A 21,301-nucleotide genomic window follows, 5' to 3' on the forward strand; every position below is an offset into this window, starting at 1 on the left:
TATCCAATGCACTACATGAGCTTCTATCCTTCCCTGTGAGATATCTTTAAAAAAATATATTTTAAGATGATTTTTATGTTGTGTTTATGTGTGACTTTGTTAAGTTTTGCATAATGTCTTGTCATCTACAAAAAAAAACATTCTCTAAATGCTGAAATATCTAAATTTGATAAAGGTAAAGGTTTATTCATAATTCGGAAGTTTATTAACTAAATAAACCAAGCATGAAATCCACTACTTAGTTCGGCTTAGTCCGTTATTTAAAACAGGCTTAATTTTTTAAACTAGGCTTAAATTTTAAGGGTAGAAGTTTTTTAGGTTAGGCTTAAGTTTTCTCAAACTAAATTAAAGGTTTTTACGCAGGGCTAAAGCTTTTTATGGACAAGTTTTTATAAGGTTTAAAGGTGAGGTCAGAGCTGAATGCCTAGCTTAATAAACATAAGCATAACTTTAAAAAAATTTCGGCTCAGCTTAAAGAAATTAGGCCTAGCTTGAAAACTTGGTGAAACGTATGAGGAAACTTAACTCAAGCCTAAAAAAATAAGCCAGAGTTTAAAAAACTTAGGCCGGATTTAGTTTGTGAATTTCATCTCTAGACAGAGTTTATTTGCAGTCAAATCTTTTTGAAAACTCCATACATTGAAGATGATCACAACAAGCATTTAAATCTATATCTTAAGAGACTTTGGAAGAAAATAAATTAAGGAAAAAAATGTGAATGAAACAAGCTTTCAAGCTGATTTGCTCAAATTGTCAGAAGCTTATTTTTTGTAAGACAAAAAAGCACCTCTTCTAGTCTCTCTAATGCACAAAGGCATTTTGTTTGTGACTATATATTTTTTACCCAATAAGCATTTTCCAACATTTGTGGTGAACAACATGTACGAAGCGAAAACATGAAAAACTGCTGTTTTCTTATGTTCATTTTGATGTTTCAATTGATAAAGGTATTGAAATAAAAAAAGAAGAGCAAGTATAACACGACAGAAAAGTCTTGTTTTGTACGTGGAAACTTATTTGAAATTTATTATTGCTTTTGCTTTTAAAGGAATCTTCTTTTAGATTTTTATTGCAGAAAATGACGAAAGGGAACATTTTTATATGTTTTGTCTGAGTGCTTCAAAAGCTGGGCGGTGTCTACAACCTTGTGAGTCTAACGAGAACTTTCCCTACAATTGTTCTAAATGATTTTATTCCTTATTCAATTTTTTTTATCTAACTGATAAGTCTTTAAAAACGTCTTGGAGCTTCAAGAAACCAATTATAAATTCTAAAATTGTAAAAAAAAATTAAATGAGCAAGAACAAATTCTTGAAAAAATGTCTCAACATTGCTTCAAGGGAAAGTTCGTGATTCTTGAAATTCAATAACAGACTTAAATAGTTTCTAAACTTTAATGTAAAACATATATCAATTTTAAAAGGCTTTAAAAAGATTTAAAAAAAATCTTTTAAAATAAAAGCTTTCATGTTTGGTATCTCTTTCTCCTCGCTTCGATGCGAATTTATGTATTTCAACAAAGTTGCATGAGTTGCTTACTTTTATGACTTTGACTTAATTGTTTTTGGACATCAAACTGCGACATACATTGTAAGTCATCCAACCAAGCATTAAAATGATTTTAAATATATAACATTAATTTCCGTCGAGATTATTGCGTGTCGAAATAATTAATAGCCGAATTGTTTTGAGTTATTTATACATTTGTGACATAAATATTCCATTTGGATGAATTTCTCAGCAATTTCACGGTTACTTATCATCAATAAATGTTATGTATTGAATAACTACACTGCGAAATACTTACACCTGAGTTATGTAGAAGACGTTACAACCATAAAAAATATTTCATTTCAAAGAAAAAAACTTTAATTTTTCAATTATTTATTTTATTCTTTATTTTGATCAAGAATTGAATCTTTCTGGAATACTTCCGAGACAGCAAATCCCGAAATCACAAAAAAATAAATTATAAATATTTAATTTTCGGTGACCTTGGCCATCGTGGAGGTCATCAATAAATAAAGGCACGTCATTTAATCTCTCGTTGAGCTGCTAATGGCATTTCTCGATGAAAATGAGCACAGGAGCTGCGACCTTACAACATCTACTATAATATTACTCTTGTTTTGCGATGATCCTAACTATTTTCGATTTATTATCCCACCTAAAAAATTTATATTATTCTTTGACTCTCCTTTTACACAACATAAAATCATTAATTTTGATTTTACATTGCTCTTGCGAAGGGTCAAAAAGTGAAAATCGTTTTTTTTTAAGTGTGATAAAGCCTATGAGAAAAGTCTATGAGCTAAGCGCTTAAAAAATAGCGGAATTAGGGATTTTCAGGGGCCTCTGGGGATTGTGTGAGATCTTCGGCGGGTTTGGCCTCCTCAGCGGGTTGCGACTCCTGAGCAGGTTGCTTTTCTTCAGCAGGTTGGGACTCTTCGGCAGGTTTTTCCTCCTCAGCAGGTTTTAGCTCTTCGGCTGGTTTAGCTTCATCAGCAGGCTGGGGTTGGTCTTCATTTGTATTATCCTTGAGAACCTTTTCGGGGGCTTGAGCTTGTTGATTGCCCGAAATGAAATTCGTAATGCCCTGGAATGGTCTCTGGACGGCAGTGATGACATTAGCAAAGGCAGCCCCGATGGGATTTTGATTTCCCTGCTGAGCTGGAGCATCATCACTCTGTGGTTGAGATGCTGCAGCTGGTCGGTTGGGATTGATGAAGTTCTGGAATTGTTCAATGAGATTTGGGCGCTGTGTGGAGGGTGTACCATCATCAACGGCATCTTGTGGTCGTTGAGCTTGATTGCCTGGCCCACGGATTGCTTGAGCGATGGGGTTGTTGTTTATGAGGTTCTCAAAAGAGCTCTGAAATGACTGAATGAACCCTGGACGTTGAGTTGAAGGGGTGGGTTTGTCGGCATCAGCGGGAATCTCATTCTGTCTTGGGGACTCTTCAGGTTCCGCAGGATTTTCCTGTGGCTTCTCCTCGGGAGTTTCAGCGGGTTTTTCTTGAGGTTGTTCCTCTGGCTGAGGATTCTCCTTTGGTTCCTCGGGTTTCATTTCTGGTTCCTCACGAATTGGTTCATCGCGACCCATTTCTTTTGGTTCCTCAGCCTTCTCCTCGGCTGGTTTTTCCTCAAGCTTTTCCTCAGGTTTTTCCTCGGGTTTTTCTTCTAATTTTTCCTCTTCCTTCTCATCTGCTTTCTCCTCTCTAATTGGTTCCTCACGTCCCATTTCCTTTGGTTCCTCAATTGGCAATTGCTCTGGCTTTTGTTCTGGTTCCTCCTGTGGCCTCTCTTCGGGTTTCTCTTCCATATTTTCTAGTGGTTTCTCTTCCATTTTCTCCTCTTCCATCATCATTTCCGGGCGGGATTCTTCCATTTTTTCAGGTAATTTTTCCTCCATATTCTTAGGCATTTCCATCTCTTGAGGCTTCAGTTCATTCTCAGCTATATCATCAGGTCGCCTATCATCACGCATTTGCTCCTTAATTTCCATAGGTTTTTCCTCAAAACGTTCTGGTATTTTTTCAAGCTTTTCCTCCTCTTTTGGCATTTCCATAGGCTTTTCTTCGGGCATTGCTTCGGGTTTTGGTGCTTCCTCTAGAGGCATTTCTGGTTCGGATTCCTTAAGCTCCTCCTTGGGCATCTCAGATTCCAATTCCCTGAGTTCTTCTTTCGGCATCTCAGGTTCGGGTTCCTTAAGTTCCTCCTTGGGCATTTCTGGTTCAGGTTCCTTCATTTCCTCTTTGGGCATTTCACGTTCAGGTTCTCTAAGCTCTTCCTTGGGCATCTCAATAGGAATTTCTTCCTTGGGCATCTCAATAATAATTTCCTCCCTGGGCATCTCAAGGGGAATTTCTTCCTTGGGCATCTCCGGGGCAGGTTCCCTCATTTCCTCCTCCATTGGCATCTCCGGGGCTGGTTCTCTCATTTCTTCCTCCATTGGCATTTCTGGCCTCTGGGGTTCCTCAAGAGGTATACTTTTCACTGAGTTCACAACTTCAATCTCCTCAACAGCCACAGCGGGCTCTCTGATAATTTCCGCCACAATTGCTGGTACCACTTCAGATTTCACAAGCATCTCCTCTGACGGGAGGATCTCTTCGGCAATGATTTCCTTGGCACCCTCTTCCAACACAACAGGAATCTCCTCCTTTCTCGGCGCCTCCGCAATGACCTCCACAATTTTGGGAGCATCATCGAGTATCACTGGCTTCACATCTTCCTCTCTAATCACTTGTTCCACTCCCGCATCCACTTCTCGGGCATTCCGAAAAATTGTGGCCCCATTCACAACACCCGAGAGTGCGAGGAGTGCAACAACACCAAGAACTCGCATCATCCAAATACAATTAAAACAAAACTCGATCAAATGAAGATGATTCAGCAAGGCAAGACGCGAGACGCGATCGCGGCAACTTGTGGGCTCAGACTAAATTACCCAAAAGGCACCCAAGGCATTTTATACGATCGCCAGCCATTGACCCGTTACTTCTTTTATTGCCCACTGGCCACGATCGCTGGCGCGGTGCGATCGTTTCTTGACCAAGAACTCGATGGCGAAGATGCCTTGCAAATGTGTCTACCTATACGATATAGGATATCTCAAAATGATCCACCAGCATCATCTATAAATGGAATAATTCTTGTGCCATCTTCTGCAGATTTTATTTTTAAATCAAAAAGCGCATACCAAGAGGTTGCCCACCTAAAAAATGACCCCTTGATCGCAATTGAGTCAAGGTTGCCCCGAAAGATCACCAAATACCATGAGACTCCCTCGCGATCGTGATCACCGATTTATGGGTTAATTGGATATCTTTTTCCAATGATCACCGTTTGTGATAATTGCCAAGATTTGCACTGCAAATTTTCACATCAGTTGTGATCTTTTCGATGCGGGTACGATCGAGATGAATGACCTCACAAGAGATGGGCTTCTTCGTCTTCAAAATACCTCAAATTGAGGGTAACAGAGATATCGGTGCATCGTGCCTCTTGTTTTTTTTTTTTTTTGGGAAATACCAGTAATTTCATAAAGACACACATTGATGGGAGATAATATAAAAAAGAATATGTCGCATAAATGAGCTTTTTTTTCTGAAATTGCGAAACATATTTTGGGAATTTATGCTGGAAAGATGAAATTCAAAGTAGCATAAAGTAACCCATCGTATCACCAGGTTTGCTGATTTTTTTAACATCTTTCTTTTATGCCTTATTTGGATAACAGCGAATATTTGAAGCCATACCTGAACCCCCGGGCAAGTGTTTGCTTTTAGCTCTTACAATTTATTGAAATTTTCGCGATGTCTGGGTTCAAAATTACCAAGAAAACTCAATTTTTGATCAAAAATCTTGAAATTTCGCGTAAGAAGTTTTGAGTCTCTTCCTATAGAATAATTAGTTGGTGTTTTATATTTTAATTTTTAACAGTTTTTTAGATTATAGGGTAAATCTGGACAAATGGAGGGAACATGGGTTGATGATTAAGGGGTAAATATGACCTAAAGTGACTCAAGATCGCAAGATTTGCAATCTTCATATGGAAATATCCCAAGAATGCAAGGAATGTCGTAAAAAAACGAGAGATTGCAAGAACTTTAGAGCTTGCATTTTTGCGATCTTTTCTGTGTTCGTGCGATATGTCCAGATAAAGATTGCAAATCTTGCGATATTGGTCCTTGGATATGTATAAAGTGCGATGAACAAAGATCATAAAATATGCGATCTTTATTGCAAGAACGTAAGAGAGATTGCAAAATTGTAAGGAAGATCGCAGGAACTAAAGCGTGATCGCAGCAATTGCGCCATGATCGCAATAGCTATTCACCTTCTGATCTAAAACATTTTGAATATTTTTTGTGGTTGTTTTTTAAAGGAAATTGAAAAGCCTGATGGGATTCGATGAGTGATGCCACAAGAATTCTCATCCATCGCTATCACGAATGTCTGTCCGTGGACAAAATAATAGCGGTCAATGGACCTGTGCCATATAAGAGCCTCGAAAAAACGATATGCGCGCGGAGAAAATGCCTCATATCGCGCTTCATTTGTGTGAAGATGGTCAGGAATTTTGAAATGTTCGATAAATTCTCATGGCTATTTTTAGAGGAGCTTTGTTCATTATATGTCTACCTCTCAAGAAAAAAAAGTCTAATGCAACTTTTTTCTTCTTCTTTCTGTTTCTCCAGGGCAATTTATTGCGATGCTCCGCATCCGTTATCAGTGGCTTTCATCATTTGAGAATAAAATATTCTTTAGGAAAAACACATTTTTGTATGCTCTCGAATGAAATTATTTTGCATAATTACATTGCCAATATAGAATTAATAAAAATTTAAATTAAGTTGATCCACCCAAAAAAAGCACGATAGATTTTTTTAACAAGTAAAAGAACTGCAAAATATTCATAAATGGCAACTGTGCAAAAAAAGCGAGCGAAAAAGAATGTAGAAATTGTCCAAAAAAAGCCAAAAAGATAAGATTAATTTCTTCTTCGGTATATTTTCGCATTAATAAAATATCCTCCTCGAAAATATATATGCTAATTGACGTGCCTGAGTATAAAAGCTCCAAATGACATCGCAGAATTGCAAGAAGTCTCTCTTTCTCTTTGGGCACCTCCTAACGGTCTCTTGGTCTCGTGGGGCCAGCAAGACGGCAAAAAAGTCTCCCAGAAAAAAAGACGAAGATCTAAAACATCCCGTGGAGCCACGAGAACAGAGTCTTTGTGATTTTGTTTATAGTGGAGGTGCTTTTTTTTTGCTTTGCTTCCTCATTCTAACGCTTCTTGGACCGTCCGCCATCAATCTTGTGTCCAATAATTGGGTTATTGACGCTCCTCATGTTCAAGAAAAATTTCCAAGAAGGACAGCGGAGTATTCAGCAAGAGATGGGAGATTTTTTTATGATTTCAGAAATACACATTGTTGTATTTTGCATAAGAAAAAAAAATGAAAGATTCTCCTTTCACTTCAATCAAAACATATTGGGTCGTAAATACACTAAAAGCTAAAAGCACAATATGTTTTGAAGAATTTTATTGTTTTTTTTATAATATAAAGAAAGTTAGAATCTTAAAGAATTAACACTCCTGTTTTATTTTATTAAAAAACTAATTATTATAGGAACTAATTCAAATCAAAATCTTTCATAAATCGGTTTAACCCAGTTATTTCTCCTATAATTTGGATTTCAAAAATCGTTATCTCCACATAAAATAAATATCAAAAACATGTAATTTGAAAAATTTATCGTTGTAATCAATGTGACGGTTATTTGTAAATTTTTCAATCAAAATTTATGCTAAAAGCACAACTTTTAAAAAATTCAGCTCAAAGCCAATCTCACTATGTACGTACATAGCATTGGGTATAGATTGTGTACAAGAAGAAATAAGCATCGAGTCTCGACACAACCCCAATTGCCCTGCAATTTGCGCGATGCAGAGCCGGTCTGGTGCGTGGCTCTTGAGATGCATTTGTTCTTAGATGCATGTGGGACCAAGAAAGAAGCGCAACTTACATTTTCACTTGAAGATGCGCAAAGGTATAATATCTCTCACAAGAACCGGTTGCACTGAAGATGCTATTCTTAATGTATGTTCTCTTGAGACTCGCCCAGTGAGTTTGCCGTGGCCAATGACTCGAGCACGGAGACCCGTGAACCTTTTGCCCAGCGAAATTCCATCCGTCGAGAGGATGCAATCGCTTTGGGGGGATGCTCTAGATGGACGGCGCTATCGTCTATCCGGCTATAAATAGATTTTCTGGTTTTACCATGAGTTCCCGGCAAGCCATCTTTAGAACCTGCCATTCTTCATTCTTGCACTCTTCTTCCATGCCCAATGTGGAGAAATATAGCCATCCCAGCCATCCGCTTCAGCTATACACACAAGTACTTTCCAAACCATCTTTTCACTCAAGAGAAGTTTAGTTTAAAATAAAAATTATTTCATCGTGAAAAAGACATTTTTATTTCGGCAAAAAAATTAAATAAGTCGGTTGGACTATTTTTTATTATTTAAAAAAAATACTTTTAAGAATTTCATGAAAGTATTAGAATTATTTGAACAGATTTGAAAAAAAAAATCATTTAATGGTGAATTTTCTTTTTGTTAAAATAAAGTTGATTTCGATTTTAATTTATACTGAATTTCACTAGGATCAGCCTAGGCGTATCGGAAGTGTTTATTTGCCACACATAGGTAGAAAAATCCCGCCATTTTGGAGTTCTAAAACTCACGTCATATCTTGGGTTCTATAAGCCTGATTTTAATCCTATCAAGCGCAAATGAAGCCTTTCATAAATCTCTAGAATTGTCTAGGTCTAGACTCTAGAACATTGCAATTTCGAGAAATGACCGCAAGAGGTGTTAAAATCAAAAACAAAGTTTTGTAAAATTTCGAACTAGAACTTTTCAATAACGGCATAACCGATTTTCTTCTTCTAGCTGGGTTCATGATCTTTCCATCAAATTCATTTAATTGATATTAGAAAAATCTTACCCATCACATTGTGGTTTGGACTACCCTTTGCAAAACTATGAAATTAGACCAACTTTAAGTATAAGTAGATTAGTTTCGAATTTTTTATTTAAACTAATTTGCAATTTATTAAAGTACCTACAAAAAAAAACTGAAATGCGAACGATGATCGCTAAAAAGTGGTTCAAGTTCGCGTTTAGATGGTTGATGGAAGGTATATAGTATAGAAAGAAAAATACCATCGAAGAGTCATTATAAATAAAATTCACTCTGTGGCGATTGCATGAAAAATGTGATGGTAGGTATAAGCAAATGAAGAAGTGGAAAAAAAATTTGCAGTTCGCGAGCGTGTTGATTTGAGGTCAGTGTCAGCGTATGTCTTTAAGAGCGTCTTCTTTGCGTTATATCGATCTCTTCCGGCAATTTGTGGCGCCAAGTGGGCAAAAGTTGTTAAAATTTTCTAAATGTCAATTTTTCTATTTTTGGCCCACAATCTCTCCCAAAAAGTCCACATAAATTATCTCCTTATGTCTCAAGAAAGATTTATTTTCCGGTGTAAGTGGCTCTCTGACCAACTTCGGGAGGGCCTCAACAAAATAACAATTTTCTCCCATCATATAGCAAAAGTACATTAGCACTGGTGGATGCGTGGAGGCCAATACTGTGGGGGCCCTCGATGTGTGCGTCTTTCTGTTTTGACCGGAAGTTTTTCGATTGAGCGATAAAACAAGGCTGTTGCAAAAATGTATCACAGAGTTTTGCAATAAATTCGAGAAAGTCTCAAATTCTTTTGGTGTACTTAAATTGTATATATTTTCCACACATCATTTTGAACAAAAAAAAATTAAAAGAAACACGCACTCAAGCTTATAAAAGTTCTCTTAAAATAAGAATTCAAGAATGCTTGAGTCCATAAGAGAGATCTAATTGGAGACCAATACTCGGTCCAATTGCACTCAGGAAGGCAATAATACGATTACCTGTGACTCCTTTGAGAATCTCAGATGTCCTGCAGGGATGTAGTGTCCAAATTGGTCGAAATAATCCTGGATGATCCATTTGAGTGAGCACAGAGAAGAGATCTCGAGGTTTCTCCTCAATCTTCAAGAGACTCCAAATTTCTTCGTATGATAGCGAAGAACCATCATTGGTAAAAGCATCAAATCCAAGGACAGGAACACAAAAACTCGGATGATAGGTCACATGAAACTCCATACATAGAATTCCACTGCCAAAGGATACTTTTGTACCTCTCTTTAGCAAATATGGAATTTCTTCGTCGAGCTTATTTTTTACAATCTTCAATTCCCACGAATCGTGGAGTTTGCTTGAAATATCTACAAATTCCGTAATTTCCTTCCGAAACTCTTCAGGAGTCATGATGAGAACTTTCTGCAAGAAATCATTTAGAAGGAACTACTTTAGATATAGGAAACAACTGGAATTAAAATCAACAGAAACTCCTTTTAATTAAATTGAAAATTAATTAAAAGCTAATTTTTATAAAATATCAAAACTTTTTAATATTTTTTCAGGAAAGAAATCAAGATTTTCAATTCAATTCATTGTGATACGTTATAAAAAAAATTGACTAAATAAAAATACTTTCTATACAATTATTTTTAAATATTCTACATTGTTTAATTTATGATCTTATTTTTCAAAGTTATTTAATAAAACATTTTGCTTTCAAAATGAAAAAAAACTCACAGTTGTTTCTAACAAATAAGCTTAATTTGTAGCTTTTGTTGTTCAATTTAGACAGACACGCAAGATAAACTGGTAACACTTGAGGAAGTTTTCTTATCAATCTTCTCAGCCGCCCTGAATAAAACGTAATTTTCTTAATGTTATAAAAGAATCATTTATTTAGTAAACGTTACACTATATATTAAAATTCTTTTATTATTTTCTTATATTTATATGTTTAGGAATTCTATCTATATGGGATGTATATGGCTTCGTTGCTTATTAGCCTCTCGACTTTTCTTCTATTTTTTGCAATAAACATTAGACTTTATCAATAAACAACACTTGATAACTTTTAAAGATTAACTGAATTATTTCAACATTCGTCGAGAGATTAGAAGTGAACATGCTCCCTGATTTTTCGGTGATTTATGTTCAGGAAAATAAAACTATTCTTGTAATTCAAAAGGCTGATTTTTTTTTTCATTAGGTAACACAGCATTTTATGAAGTGATACAGGTATTAAAAATTAATTTTTAGTGCTTTTTATTTTTCTCAATTAAAGAAAAAGCTTCAGAGGTACTGCCTGAGAATTTCACAAACATAGTCTAAACACTTTTCCGTTGCAAGGGCTCCATTGAGGAGTCGTATATCCGTTCGATCCTTGATCTCCTGGAAATGTTTCTCGTACATAGGCCAGACACACGTTTCGAAGTACCCGGTGAAGTCTGGTGGGGAGTACGTGCGTGTCCGGCGTCTGGCAAAGGCAATTTCATATGGAACGTGCAGATGGAACTTGGGATTGCAAATCTCCACGAGGAGTGGATGATTGAACACAAGAAATCCCTCAATGATGAGAATATTCACAGCAGACTGTGACGTCTGACTCAGCATGGCGTCCACGTCACTACACATCCGGTCCATATCAAGTGCTGTAAGGATGTCCCAGTTCACGTGTCCAAAATGATCGATATGCTGATGCTGTGGGTGCTCCTCTGGCAGGAAGTAGTCATCCTGATTGATCACCTCGACACAACCAATTTTTCTTCGAGCTAGATCACTTGATAAACGTTCCCTGAGTCCTGTAGCGAGTGTCGTCTTACCGCTACATGTGGCCCCCGAGATGCCAATTACCAGCCAGTCCTGGCGCATCCTGCAAGGGATTCAGGTCAGGGAGTTTTTGGGGGAGAAACGCGCGATTGGGAAGGTCACGAATGCGATCTGGGAATGACCTCTCAGCAAGAGTACCCGACAATCTCTGACGTACGCGGAGATTCAGTAGCCGACTAAAGGGGTCGATTGCTATACTGAGACATCAGCTCATCTGCTCTCTTAACCCTTCTCTCCCTGCCCCGGATTAAACGTACAGTGTGTGTACATTATATCAGCAGAAATACTTTATGAAAATTGAAACAAAATTATATCGTTTTTCCCTGTTTCATTTCAAAAAGTAATGAATGAATTTATACTTTTTTATCACATGCTAGCATTTCTGAATGTGATAAACTTTTATTTTCTTGGAGAAAAATTAAAAATTCAAGGAAAAGGTAATAAATATTCTAATATCAATATCAATGTTTGTTTTTATTCATATTCTCAATTTTCTTTGGAAAATGTTTAATTTTTTTTAGATTTTTTTTAAATAAAATATTATTTAGACAGTTAAGTGATATATTCGGATATATATTGAAAAAAAAAAACATTTTGTTTGCTTAAGTAATTCGTGTACTCAAGCAATATTACCTAACTTTTTAAATTGTGAGGTAATTTTTAGTTTAGTCAATATAACGAACTATATTAAATGACTGAAAAAAAATTACAAGAACGGTTGATCCCTAGCCTAGATATAAAATTGTATTCTTAACCGTCTTAACCAATCAATAAAATAAATATGGTCGAAAATAATCCAGAACTTTTAGACTTTTTTGGCTTAGAGGGATTACAGACAGTTTTTTGTATCCTACATCCCACATGTAGGTCGTGTAGGTCCTTAAATTTGTTTTTCATAATCCATTCTATTTATGTCGGTTATTGATTTTAATATCGTTAAAAAGTTCTGTTGAATTAAACCCTTAAAAAATTGCTTTGAAAATTGTTTTGGATTAATCTTTAACATTTTTTGAACATTGGTTTTGATTACGAAGAAAAATCTTGAAATCTTTGATCTTAAATCTCGGTTTTCGAACTCAGGCCATCATCCAGAAGTTTTCTAGATTTTTTCGTCAGCATATCATAATGATTATAAGCTTACTTGTTATTCCTTATTGAGAAGTTCCGTAATTATCTTCAATTTTAGAGAAATATTCAAAATCTCCGTGTGCACTTCCGGACATGAAAAATTGTGAAAAGCGACAGAGATCCAATGAAGCAAATACCAAATATTGCTGGGAGCATAAAAGCAAATTCCACAGGTAGGAATAGTGAATGTATCCAATCTCCTAGGCAACAAAAAATGAAAATTGGTTAATTTTATTTTGAAAGAACTGGAAAAACTCGGAAAAAACTTACCTTCTACCTGGATAAATGGAAGGAGTAACCACGAAAAATAGTAGATGAAAGCACAAGATGTTAGAGCCAGAACGATTCTGCCAATGACTGAATCTTTCATTGTCAATAGCACTCTATTATTTGCACGATCACACACTTCTTCACGTGCTGATCATCTCTTTTTTCAAGGAGAAAAATCTCACGAAAAATTCACGGAAAAAGCATCGTGTGTTTGTTTTGACAGAATTCGAAATAAAAACAGAGACATTTGAAGTGATTTTAGTGACGATTGAAAGGTTTACAGAGCCCCGAATATGAACTACCCAGAAGTTAAAATGTTTGGAAACATATTGTTGGGAGAAAAATTGCTGGGACACAAAATCTCTAGGGAAGGCGAAAGTCATGCAAAGATTACTGGTGTTTGATGCCAAATTACTAAGGGTGTATTATATAACTCTCCGAGCTGCTGGGTGGTCATAAAAACAGAATTGTACACTGTACAGCCACCCATCAGCAGCTTAGTTACATAAATCACCTTCTAGAGCTGTTAAATAGCCAAGAATTTCATTCTTTCATAGGAAATTCTTGGCGTATTTTCATCATGGAAAAACTTTTGGAAAAACTGACGGTTCGTGAAAATTTGAAAAGTGTGAAAATGAAGATATAAATAAGTACATTTACTTTACTTATTTAAAAGGAAGTATTGAACCCTAAATAGCCAGGAAAATAAAAATAATCATGTTCCATGAGCCTATATCTTGCGATTTTGGCTCTAAGAGCCACCATAGAACACCACTACCAGCAGCAACAATACAAGAGGAAGCACAAAGAAGAGGACAACAATCTTTATATTACTTTTCATTCCATTTCAGCATTTATCAATATCAAGAAAAATTAAATAAAATTGACTGACAAAAATTGATCTTTTAAAGTTAGAAAATTCTATAAAATTAAAAGATAATTTTTTGTTCGATAATTTTGGAAAATCTTTTTACTTCATTTAAAATTCTTTTTTATAGCACAGAAAATTCATTAATTTATTCATTAGAAGAAAATCATAATGGATTTTTCCACAACACTTTATGAAGGCTGTATACGACAAATGATCGTGGAAGTTAATTAATCTCGTACATAGTGGCCCCATTTTCCAAACACAACCGTCTTGACCGAATGATCCCAATTCTTTTGTCAGTGTATGACACTCCCCCATGCGCGTGCCTCTTCCCAGAAAGCTATTTTTGCCGGAAGATGTACGAAAAGCGCACAAAAGTTCAATGAACGCATTCGCACAATTTACGCATCTTTACAATTTTATAAAGCAATATTTGTGTTACAATTTAGTGACGACAAATCTCACCTTCTTGCAGCTCCCGCATGTTTATGAGGAAATCTCTTTGGAATGTTGGAAATATGCTTCCCACATTCTGATAACACAATCAGTGCTTTTGGCGCCAAATTCGTGTAAGCTCATGTGGAAGTTTACCGTGACTGAAAGCATGCAGACACAGGAAGTGATTAATAGATTTTTGGGGAATGACGTCCAGATGGACACACTTTGAATTTTCGTCATGAGAATCAATTTCTTGGAAGATGATTTACGACAGCAACATTTTGATGCTTCCGCTGAATCACCTAAATTCTTCCCAATGGACCATTAGCCGAAGTCTCTGAAGGTTCAAAAGTATAAAGAAAACTTTCTTCCGTAATAACAAAATTCAAACGAGATTTAGCAGCTTCGTGTTGGAAGTAGTTTGTATTCAATCCTTCAATTAAATATTATTAATTTGCGTCACCATGCCGCGCCAGAGAGGAGACCAAAGCGGCGTACTTGCTGGAATGTTATGTTGGATACCAAGGCGCCAGATTGCGATTTTTTGGAAGAAATCTCCACGTGAGATTCCGATAAGAGTGACTCAGCAATGACACTGTCGCCAAGGCATTTTTTTAACCTCCGCGTGGGACCCACAATTAAGTATGTTGCAAAAAAGCAAAATCGTTTTTTTTTGATCAGCATGAAAGTGCGTCTGATAAAATCAATCAATAGGCGCTTAATCGTCGTTGGGAGCAATTAATTTCTTTTAACTGACGCATACTTAATATATATTAAATGACTTCTATACCTATTTATTAATTAAGTGTCTTATTGCATCAACAAATTATTGCTGAATAAGTTCTTTTTCTTACATATAGAAAGCACATCTGCTATCCTTAAATCCAAAAAGCTTTTGCAAAATTCCCAAAAAAACATTTATTATTGCTACAAAAAACCCACGAAGCTTAAAGTTTGATTTATTTATGCTCATCAAGAGGAATTTCTTGTGCAGAAATCTTATCAAGGGCATCTTGGGAATACCGCGCTGGATTTTATGAGTTCAAAGTATGAAATGTAGATTAATCGTTGAGGTGATCTTTACGGCGTCTATCACATCAGGAAGATATACTTATATTAAAAAATAGACTCAAGAGAGCATTCTCTTTAAGAAAATGTAAGCAGAGTGAAGAAAGAAAAAGAGAGAAAAATGTAAATATTTTTTGATACAGAAAAAAAGCAACAAAAAGTGATAATATGCGTACATTTGTGCACTTTCGATGCAAATCGCCAGCACAGAAATAAAAATGTGACGAATATAAAGAGATTAAGACATTTCTAGAGTCATTGTCTTCATTTTTTTCTCTAAATATTTTTAATTTCGCGCACAATCTTATCTCGGTGTGTTAGTTTTCTTTTTTTTCTCTCATTTTCATATACTCCTCCTTTTGCGCGTTTCTGTCGAAAAATTTCGCTATATGAATCCGAATGAAAAGAGAAGAAATTCTCCACCATTATCTAGGTCACTCAGAGATTTGTTCTAAATTCTCTGGGTGAATGGAGAGGAAGAAAGAGTGAAGAAAAAATATGTTAAAAAATAATATGTAATTTAAAATGAGAAATGATCATGCTGATTTCTGCGGGCTACCAATTTTTCTGGTGCGCGAAAACAACCTCTTAATCATTTTTTTGTCTCAAATTTTATCACTCCCACTTAGTTGAAGAGGTCATCACTAAGAATAATAATAAATTGGTAAATACAAAATACTTTAGGCAATTGATAATTGAATTTTATGTTTTTTTAAATCAATGATTTATTGTTTTAAAAATAAATAGGATTTTTTTATATGTCGAAAATTTTAAAGTTCCAATTAAAAGAAAACTTTTCTTCAGTTTTTTTTAAATTTAAAATTTATAATTTTTAAATAATGATCCAAAATATTTTATAAAAATTCAAGAAATAAAATTAAAATGATTAAAAATTTTATTTTCCAAAAATAGTCCTATTTATTTGTTATACCTACACGTAGTATATACATATTTTATTTATTTTTTCCTCATCTTATCATCCCTTAGAACGCATAATAGAGTGATCTTTTCAACAAACGCAATAGAGAGATAATTTTATTCTAAAAAAATAGAAACATTCCGCAAAGTTCATAAGAATGACAAAACCTTTGGTTATTTTTTCGCATTTTCTCAGGGTTTTGGATGTTATTTGTACATTTTTTTTAATTCTAAATAAGCACGATTTAGAATCTTTCCATATTTTTCCGCATTGTTTTACACACACAAAAATTCCATTGGTGCTTTTTTTATGCGCAAAAATCCACATGATTGCACCGTGTAATTTGTCTTTGATCCTCCAGGGTGATCTTCATTTGATCTTCATTAAAAAAAAAAAAAGAATTATGTATGTTTGCAAATTTTCTTGGAACATCCAAGGGAGGGGGAAAAGTTAAGGACATTTCAGAGAGTGAGAGAAGTAGCATGGAGTAGCGTGTGAGCGAATATGATGATCGAATTCGAATGTTGCTTTCGCGCGCCTTATAAAAGAGCGTGCTCTTCCCGCATTTCGCGGCAGTACGTTGCACAAGCTACATCAATTATGAATCAATCTCCCGTATTTTTGAAAAAATATAATATCGTGAAATCAATAAGTGTGATAAAACACCGTGGACAAGTTTATCAAGTGATCACATCATCAGTATAGTATTTGTGATAAAAGTGCAATGATAGATCTTTATTATAAGAAACAGTTTAAAAGAAGATTTTATGAAAAACATTACTTTAGTGAATGAAAGTGATTTTTTGAGAAAAGAAAAGAAAATCAGTGGAAAATAAAAAAAAAAACTATTCCTAACGAGACTTATTTTTTGTGATATTTCCTTAAAAAAGTACTTAAATTCCCAACGGAAGCGCAGTTTAATAAAAAATGAGAGACATGGTAATTAAATATTTCATTTTATATTGAATTTGTGAATTATTAAGAGGGCTCTTTTTTCGTTAAACCCTCATGACCTTTTGTGCTGTAAAATTACACAATTTTTCCTTTTCCCAAATTTTTTAAAACTGATAGCGCATAATATTGTCTCGTGTGTGATTTTATGACAGTCAAACCTCGTGGTTTAATCGTCAAGTGAAATCCAGTGATCTCACAAAAATTGCCGTGGGTGAAAAACAAGAGAGTCACATGGATACTATCGTCAGAGATTAACTTAAATTTTAAGACAATTTTTAAGGGGTTTGTCATTCTGTGGAATTTATACGTGTTACAAACGAAAATCTTTGTTGATGCATTTTAATGTTAAAAAATGTAATGGAATGAGGGGGATAAAAAAAGAAAATCAGAATAAACAGAAATTACAAATTTTTAACGATTCTAAAATTCGAATTGGCCACAGTGTCCAATAAAAGCCTTCAACCCCTACAGTATAAAGAAACTTACTGTCCTTTCCTTAAAATAATTATTCTCATTTTCAATTTATTTGAGAATTTATAGGAGGCTCACAGGATATTAAACGTAAGGCACTTTTTGGGAACAAGAGTGTATCAATCTCACGATTCAACAAGCAAAAAATAGTGAATTTTATCCGTACAGTGTGTACAGTTTGCATTAAGTATTATTCGAGTACGAGTACTCAACACTGATTATTCAATTAAAGCATAATATTGTACAACTATTTACTCAATGACAAACCCCTTTGATCTGGTAAAATGTTGTATTGTAAGTAGAAATGCCCGGAAGTCCACGAAAGAGTTATTTTTACTGATTTCTAGTGCAGAAGAAGTTGAGAGATCAAGGGAAGAGAATATCACACGTGGTGATTAATGAGTTGATGAGTTGATCTCAAAGGACGATGGTTATGAGAGGAACAACTTAGAAGGTTGATGATCTTGTTGACGATTTATTCTACGTCGTGTTGCGCAACTTCCGCCACGTTTCACTTTCTCGCAACTTTCTTCTCTATCTCATCTTTATTTATTTCTAACACGGAAATTGCAAGAAAGCTGATTTGCGGGGGTGCTTTCAATCGGAGCTTTGGGAAATGATAGGTGGCTTTTTTGTTATTCAGCGAGTTGTTGATAAGATTATATGCATCTGTGACCAAGTTTAGACATTAACCCACATAATGCGTGACGCCACGACCGAATTACAAAGTCTCGAAAAAAATTTCAGAGGAATTTTTTTGAGAGTATTTCCCATATTTTAGGCCACCTGCTTTATTCTACTTACATACATATCTTATCTAGACCGAATCAGTATGTCGCTATCAAATTCAGAAGTGTGACTTAGTGCTACTAACGGCTAATATTAGATTTGAAAGAAATATGTGTTGTGAATATTCTCAATATTATGCGATTTATGTAAATTACAATAGATTTTTAATTGGAAAATTCGGGTTGTCCTCTTATCAAAGAATGCATATTTCACTCATATTGGAGAAGATAGTCGAAAAAGACGAATTCCACACAATTATATATTTTTTCCCAATAAATTTTCTTATGAATTTAAATAATTTAATTACTTCTGATAAATAAAAATTGCACCCGACATGGGTGGTTGTGTCTGAGTTGGTTAATCACCGTGAAATTCGATTCGTCGTGTCACGTCTTTAAAAATAAAAAAGTGATGCTCTCAATTTTTTTCCACGACGATTTATTATATACTTTAACAAGAGGGATATTTCATGGGTATATTTTTAGATTTTCTCCGATCCATTTGAACGGAAACAAATTTTTGATTTTTTCTTCATTTTGGGAATTTTCCATAGAAAAATGCATGCCATTTTAGAGAAGAAAAAAAGTAATTTATAAATGGTTCTCTGTGCAATATTTCCAAGCTCTTATTAAGTGAGATATCTAACTGAAAATAATTGCAAAATTAACATTGAACGAATGTCAATGCCGATTGTGAGGCTGACTAAAGCAGTTTTTACTCACGCCTAATGAATGAAAGGGTGATATAATTGTGTTGCTTTATTGTCAAGTAGCTTTCATTGATAAATTTTCAATTTCTTTCCTTTATCTCCACGTATAGCAATAAATCAAGCATTGTTAGCTAAACTTTTGATCAAATCTTTAATTTAAACATTAAATTTCGTTTTTTATATAATAAATTTCGTAATTTAAGTCTGAAACGGTTCTTAAGAGACGATCTTGCATGATTTTTTCTTGAATATTTAAAAGGATTTTTTATTTAAGACAACAATCCTTATCAAACGTTTGATTGAGAATTTAAAAAAAAAATTTTTTTATTAAACATCTTTTTAGGCGACATATTCTGTGATGCTCCTCCTGACAACAACCATCCTGGCTGCCCATGTGGATGCACAATTGTGTTCACTACGAGATATGAAGGAACACGCAATGAATGCGTGCGACAACCTAGCCAGGAAGATCCGTAGCCCCGACAGTCACGAGTGGAATCCGGCCGTGTACACATACAGAGTGTTCAATGGGACTGAAAGTGAGTGCATCACCTTGCATAGAGGATCATTAGATTTCAATGCTGGAAGAGACAGATCTCGATCTCGGTGCGATCGAGGACTGTGTGACTTCCGCTTATTTGCATAATTCGCGCGATCGCGACCATGACTTTGCTTCAAAGCTCTTCATGCAATGCAAATTGAGACAATTTGCAGAATCGCGAAATTGGGTGAAGGACATTAGCGGTCAACGATTTGTTTGCGTCTCCTCCACTCCCCTTGAGCCAGATTATTGCAAAAAAATACATATGTGGATAATGAGCGATCATGAACCCCATGCGATCATCTTTTGCATAAATGGAATCTTCCACTGTATTCCGCGTCCTCCGTTTTTTTTCTTCTTCCCACAAAAAAAAAGAAAACAATATGTCACCTCATGGTGTTTGTAGGCCAAAAAACTGCCAAAATCTCACGAAGAATGTATGTAGTTCAAAAACATTTCTGTTGCATAATTTATTCTTGGAATCTCCATGCTAGTTCTTTTATCATTCTCAATGATCGCATTTTATATGGAAATGCCATGGTTTTGTCATAGAAATAGAAGTTTTCTACAAAACAGTGCTATCTCACAGTACAAATGATGGGGAAGTTATTGAAGGAATTCATATGAAAACGAAAAGAACATTTAGTAGGCAACATTTTTAGTAAACCACCAGTCTGGAAGAAAGCGATTAAGAATAATTCCAAAGTTTCACTGACATTGGAGATTCTTGATGTTTATTTTTCCATTTATTATGAATTGTTGCTAAAATATATTCAAAATTTAATTATTTCCATAAGCTATGTGTGTACAAGTACATAATATAATTTTTACACCATTTCTAGTAAATAAAAATTAGCATTTTGGCTAACTTTTTTGCAAAAGCTCTAAGCTCTAGCCAATGCATACAATAAATTTTAGCATTTTTCAAAGAAAACATGTTTTAACAAAATAGAAGACGCAAAAGATCATCAAAAATGTTTAAAATATTACCTATTACGTTTAATATGTATAAATGTTCAATAAAAGTGTCAATAACCTTCTTTTTGAAGGCGATCTCTTAATTTAAGAGATACAAACTGATAAAATTTAATAAAATCATTTCTCTTTTCCTTACAGACGCAAGACATCGCAGAGGAATTGTATATGGATGGAAGGAAGCTTTTCCAGAAAATAATGGCTTCCTGAGAATTAATTTATCCCACAAATTGTACCATTTTCTCAGTCGAAGGCACTCACATGGGGATCATAACGAAGTTGGAGATTCTTTCGATGTTGCTCTTCTTGGGAAATTCTCAAGGGAACATCGAAGACACAGGCATAGCCATTCATCCCATGAAATTAGGAATAAAAGGAGTGACTTTAACGCTCTGGTAAATGTAAAAATTTTTGATTAATTTAAAAAGAGAAAAATTATTTAATTTATTTTCTATTTTTTCAGGTAACTTACTGCTGTATTAGTCCTGAGGATGATGACTGTAATGACCATTTGTGTTTTGTGTGAGTGTTTAAACAAAAAAAAAGGACATGTTGGAGAGTGACAATCTCTAAGAGTGCCACAGACAAGTAGACGCGGAACTATCTCATTTTTAATTAATTATTTTTACGTTAGAATTGATAGTGAAGTGATGATAAATCGAGGAGTATTTTGTAAATAAAATAATTTTTTAAGAGAAAAATTAAAAATTTGAGCTTAATCTTGTCTACATTTAGGAGTTTATATTTTCCCATATTTCCCCTACCATGATACTTTTTAATTTACATGATTCGATTTCGAATGAGTGCGATCTTTACACTTTCTTCTATGCGTGAAAGATGACATCATCATCCAGAGGCCATGAATGGCAAA

General features: G+C 34.8%; 4 protein-coding genes across 4 annotated transcripts; 1 reads left to right on the forward strand and 3 right to left on the reverse strand.

Annotated features, from left to right (window-relative positions):
- Positions 1 to 1,872: 1,872 nt before the first annotated feature.
- LOC129792595 (cell surface glycoprotein 1) lies at positions 1,873 to 5,013 on the reverse strand. The gene has a single exon (XM_055831806.1). It carries the CDS (start codon positions 4,349 to 4,351, stop codon positions 2,336 to 2,338), a length of 2,016 nt encoding a protein of 671 aa, XP_055687781.1. The 5' UTR covers positions 4,352 to 5,013; the 3' UTR covers positions 1,873 to 2,335.
- A 4,379-nt stretch (positions 5,014 to 9,392) lies between these two features.
- On the reverse strand, positions 9,393 to 9,878 carry LOC129792302 (ubiquitin-like-conjugating enzyme ATG10). The gene has a single exon (XM_055831210.1). The coding sequence runs from the start codon at positions 9,876 to 9,878 to the stop codon at positions 9,393 to 9,395; it is 486 nt and encodes a 161-aa protein (XP_055687185.1).
- A 459-nt stretch (positions 9,879 to 10,337) lies between these two features.
- LOC129792689 (nicotinamide riboside kinase 1) lies at positions 10,338 to 12,554 on the reverse strand. Its single transcript, XM_055832005.1, has 2 exons — positions 12,439 to 12,554; positions 10,338 to 11,340 (listed from the first exon to the last, which is right to left on the reverse strand). The coding sequence occupies exon 2, from the start codon at positions 11,337 to 11,339 to the stop codon at positions 10,761 to 10,763; it is 579 nt and encodes a 192-aa protein (XP_055687980.1). The 5' UTR covers position 11,340; positions 12,439 to 12,554; the 3' UTR covers positions 10,338 to 10,760.
- A 3,992-nt stretch (positions 12,555 to 16,546) lies between these two features.
- LOC129792695 (uncharacterized) lies at positions 16,547 to 21,158 on the forward strand. Its single transcript, XM_055832014.1, has 4 exons — positions 16,547 to 16,930; positions 19,258 to 19,453; positions 20,572 to 20,825; positions 20,894 to 21,158. The coding sequence occupies exons 1-4, from the start codon at positions 16,919 to 16,921 to the stop codon at positions 20,954 to 20,956; spliced, it is 525 nt and encodes a 174-aa protein (XP_055687989.1). The 5' UTR covers positions 16,547 to 16,918; the 3' UTR covers positions 20,957 to 21,158.
- The last annotated feature ends 143 nt before the right edge of the window (positions 21,159 to 21,301 follow it).

The sequence above is a fragment of the Lutzomyia longipalpis genome, chromosome 3 (assembly GCF_024334085.1).
Source record: "Lutzomyia longipalpis isolate SR_M1_2022 chromosome 3, ASM2433408v1".
Lineage (NCBI taxonomy): Eukaryota > Metazoa > Arthropoda > Insecta > Diptera > Psychodidae > Lutzomyia > Lutzomyia longipalpis.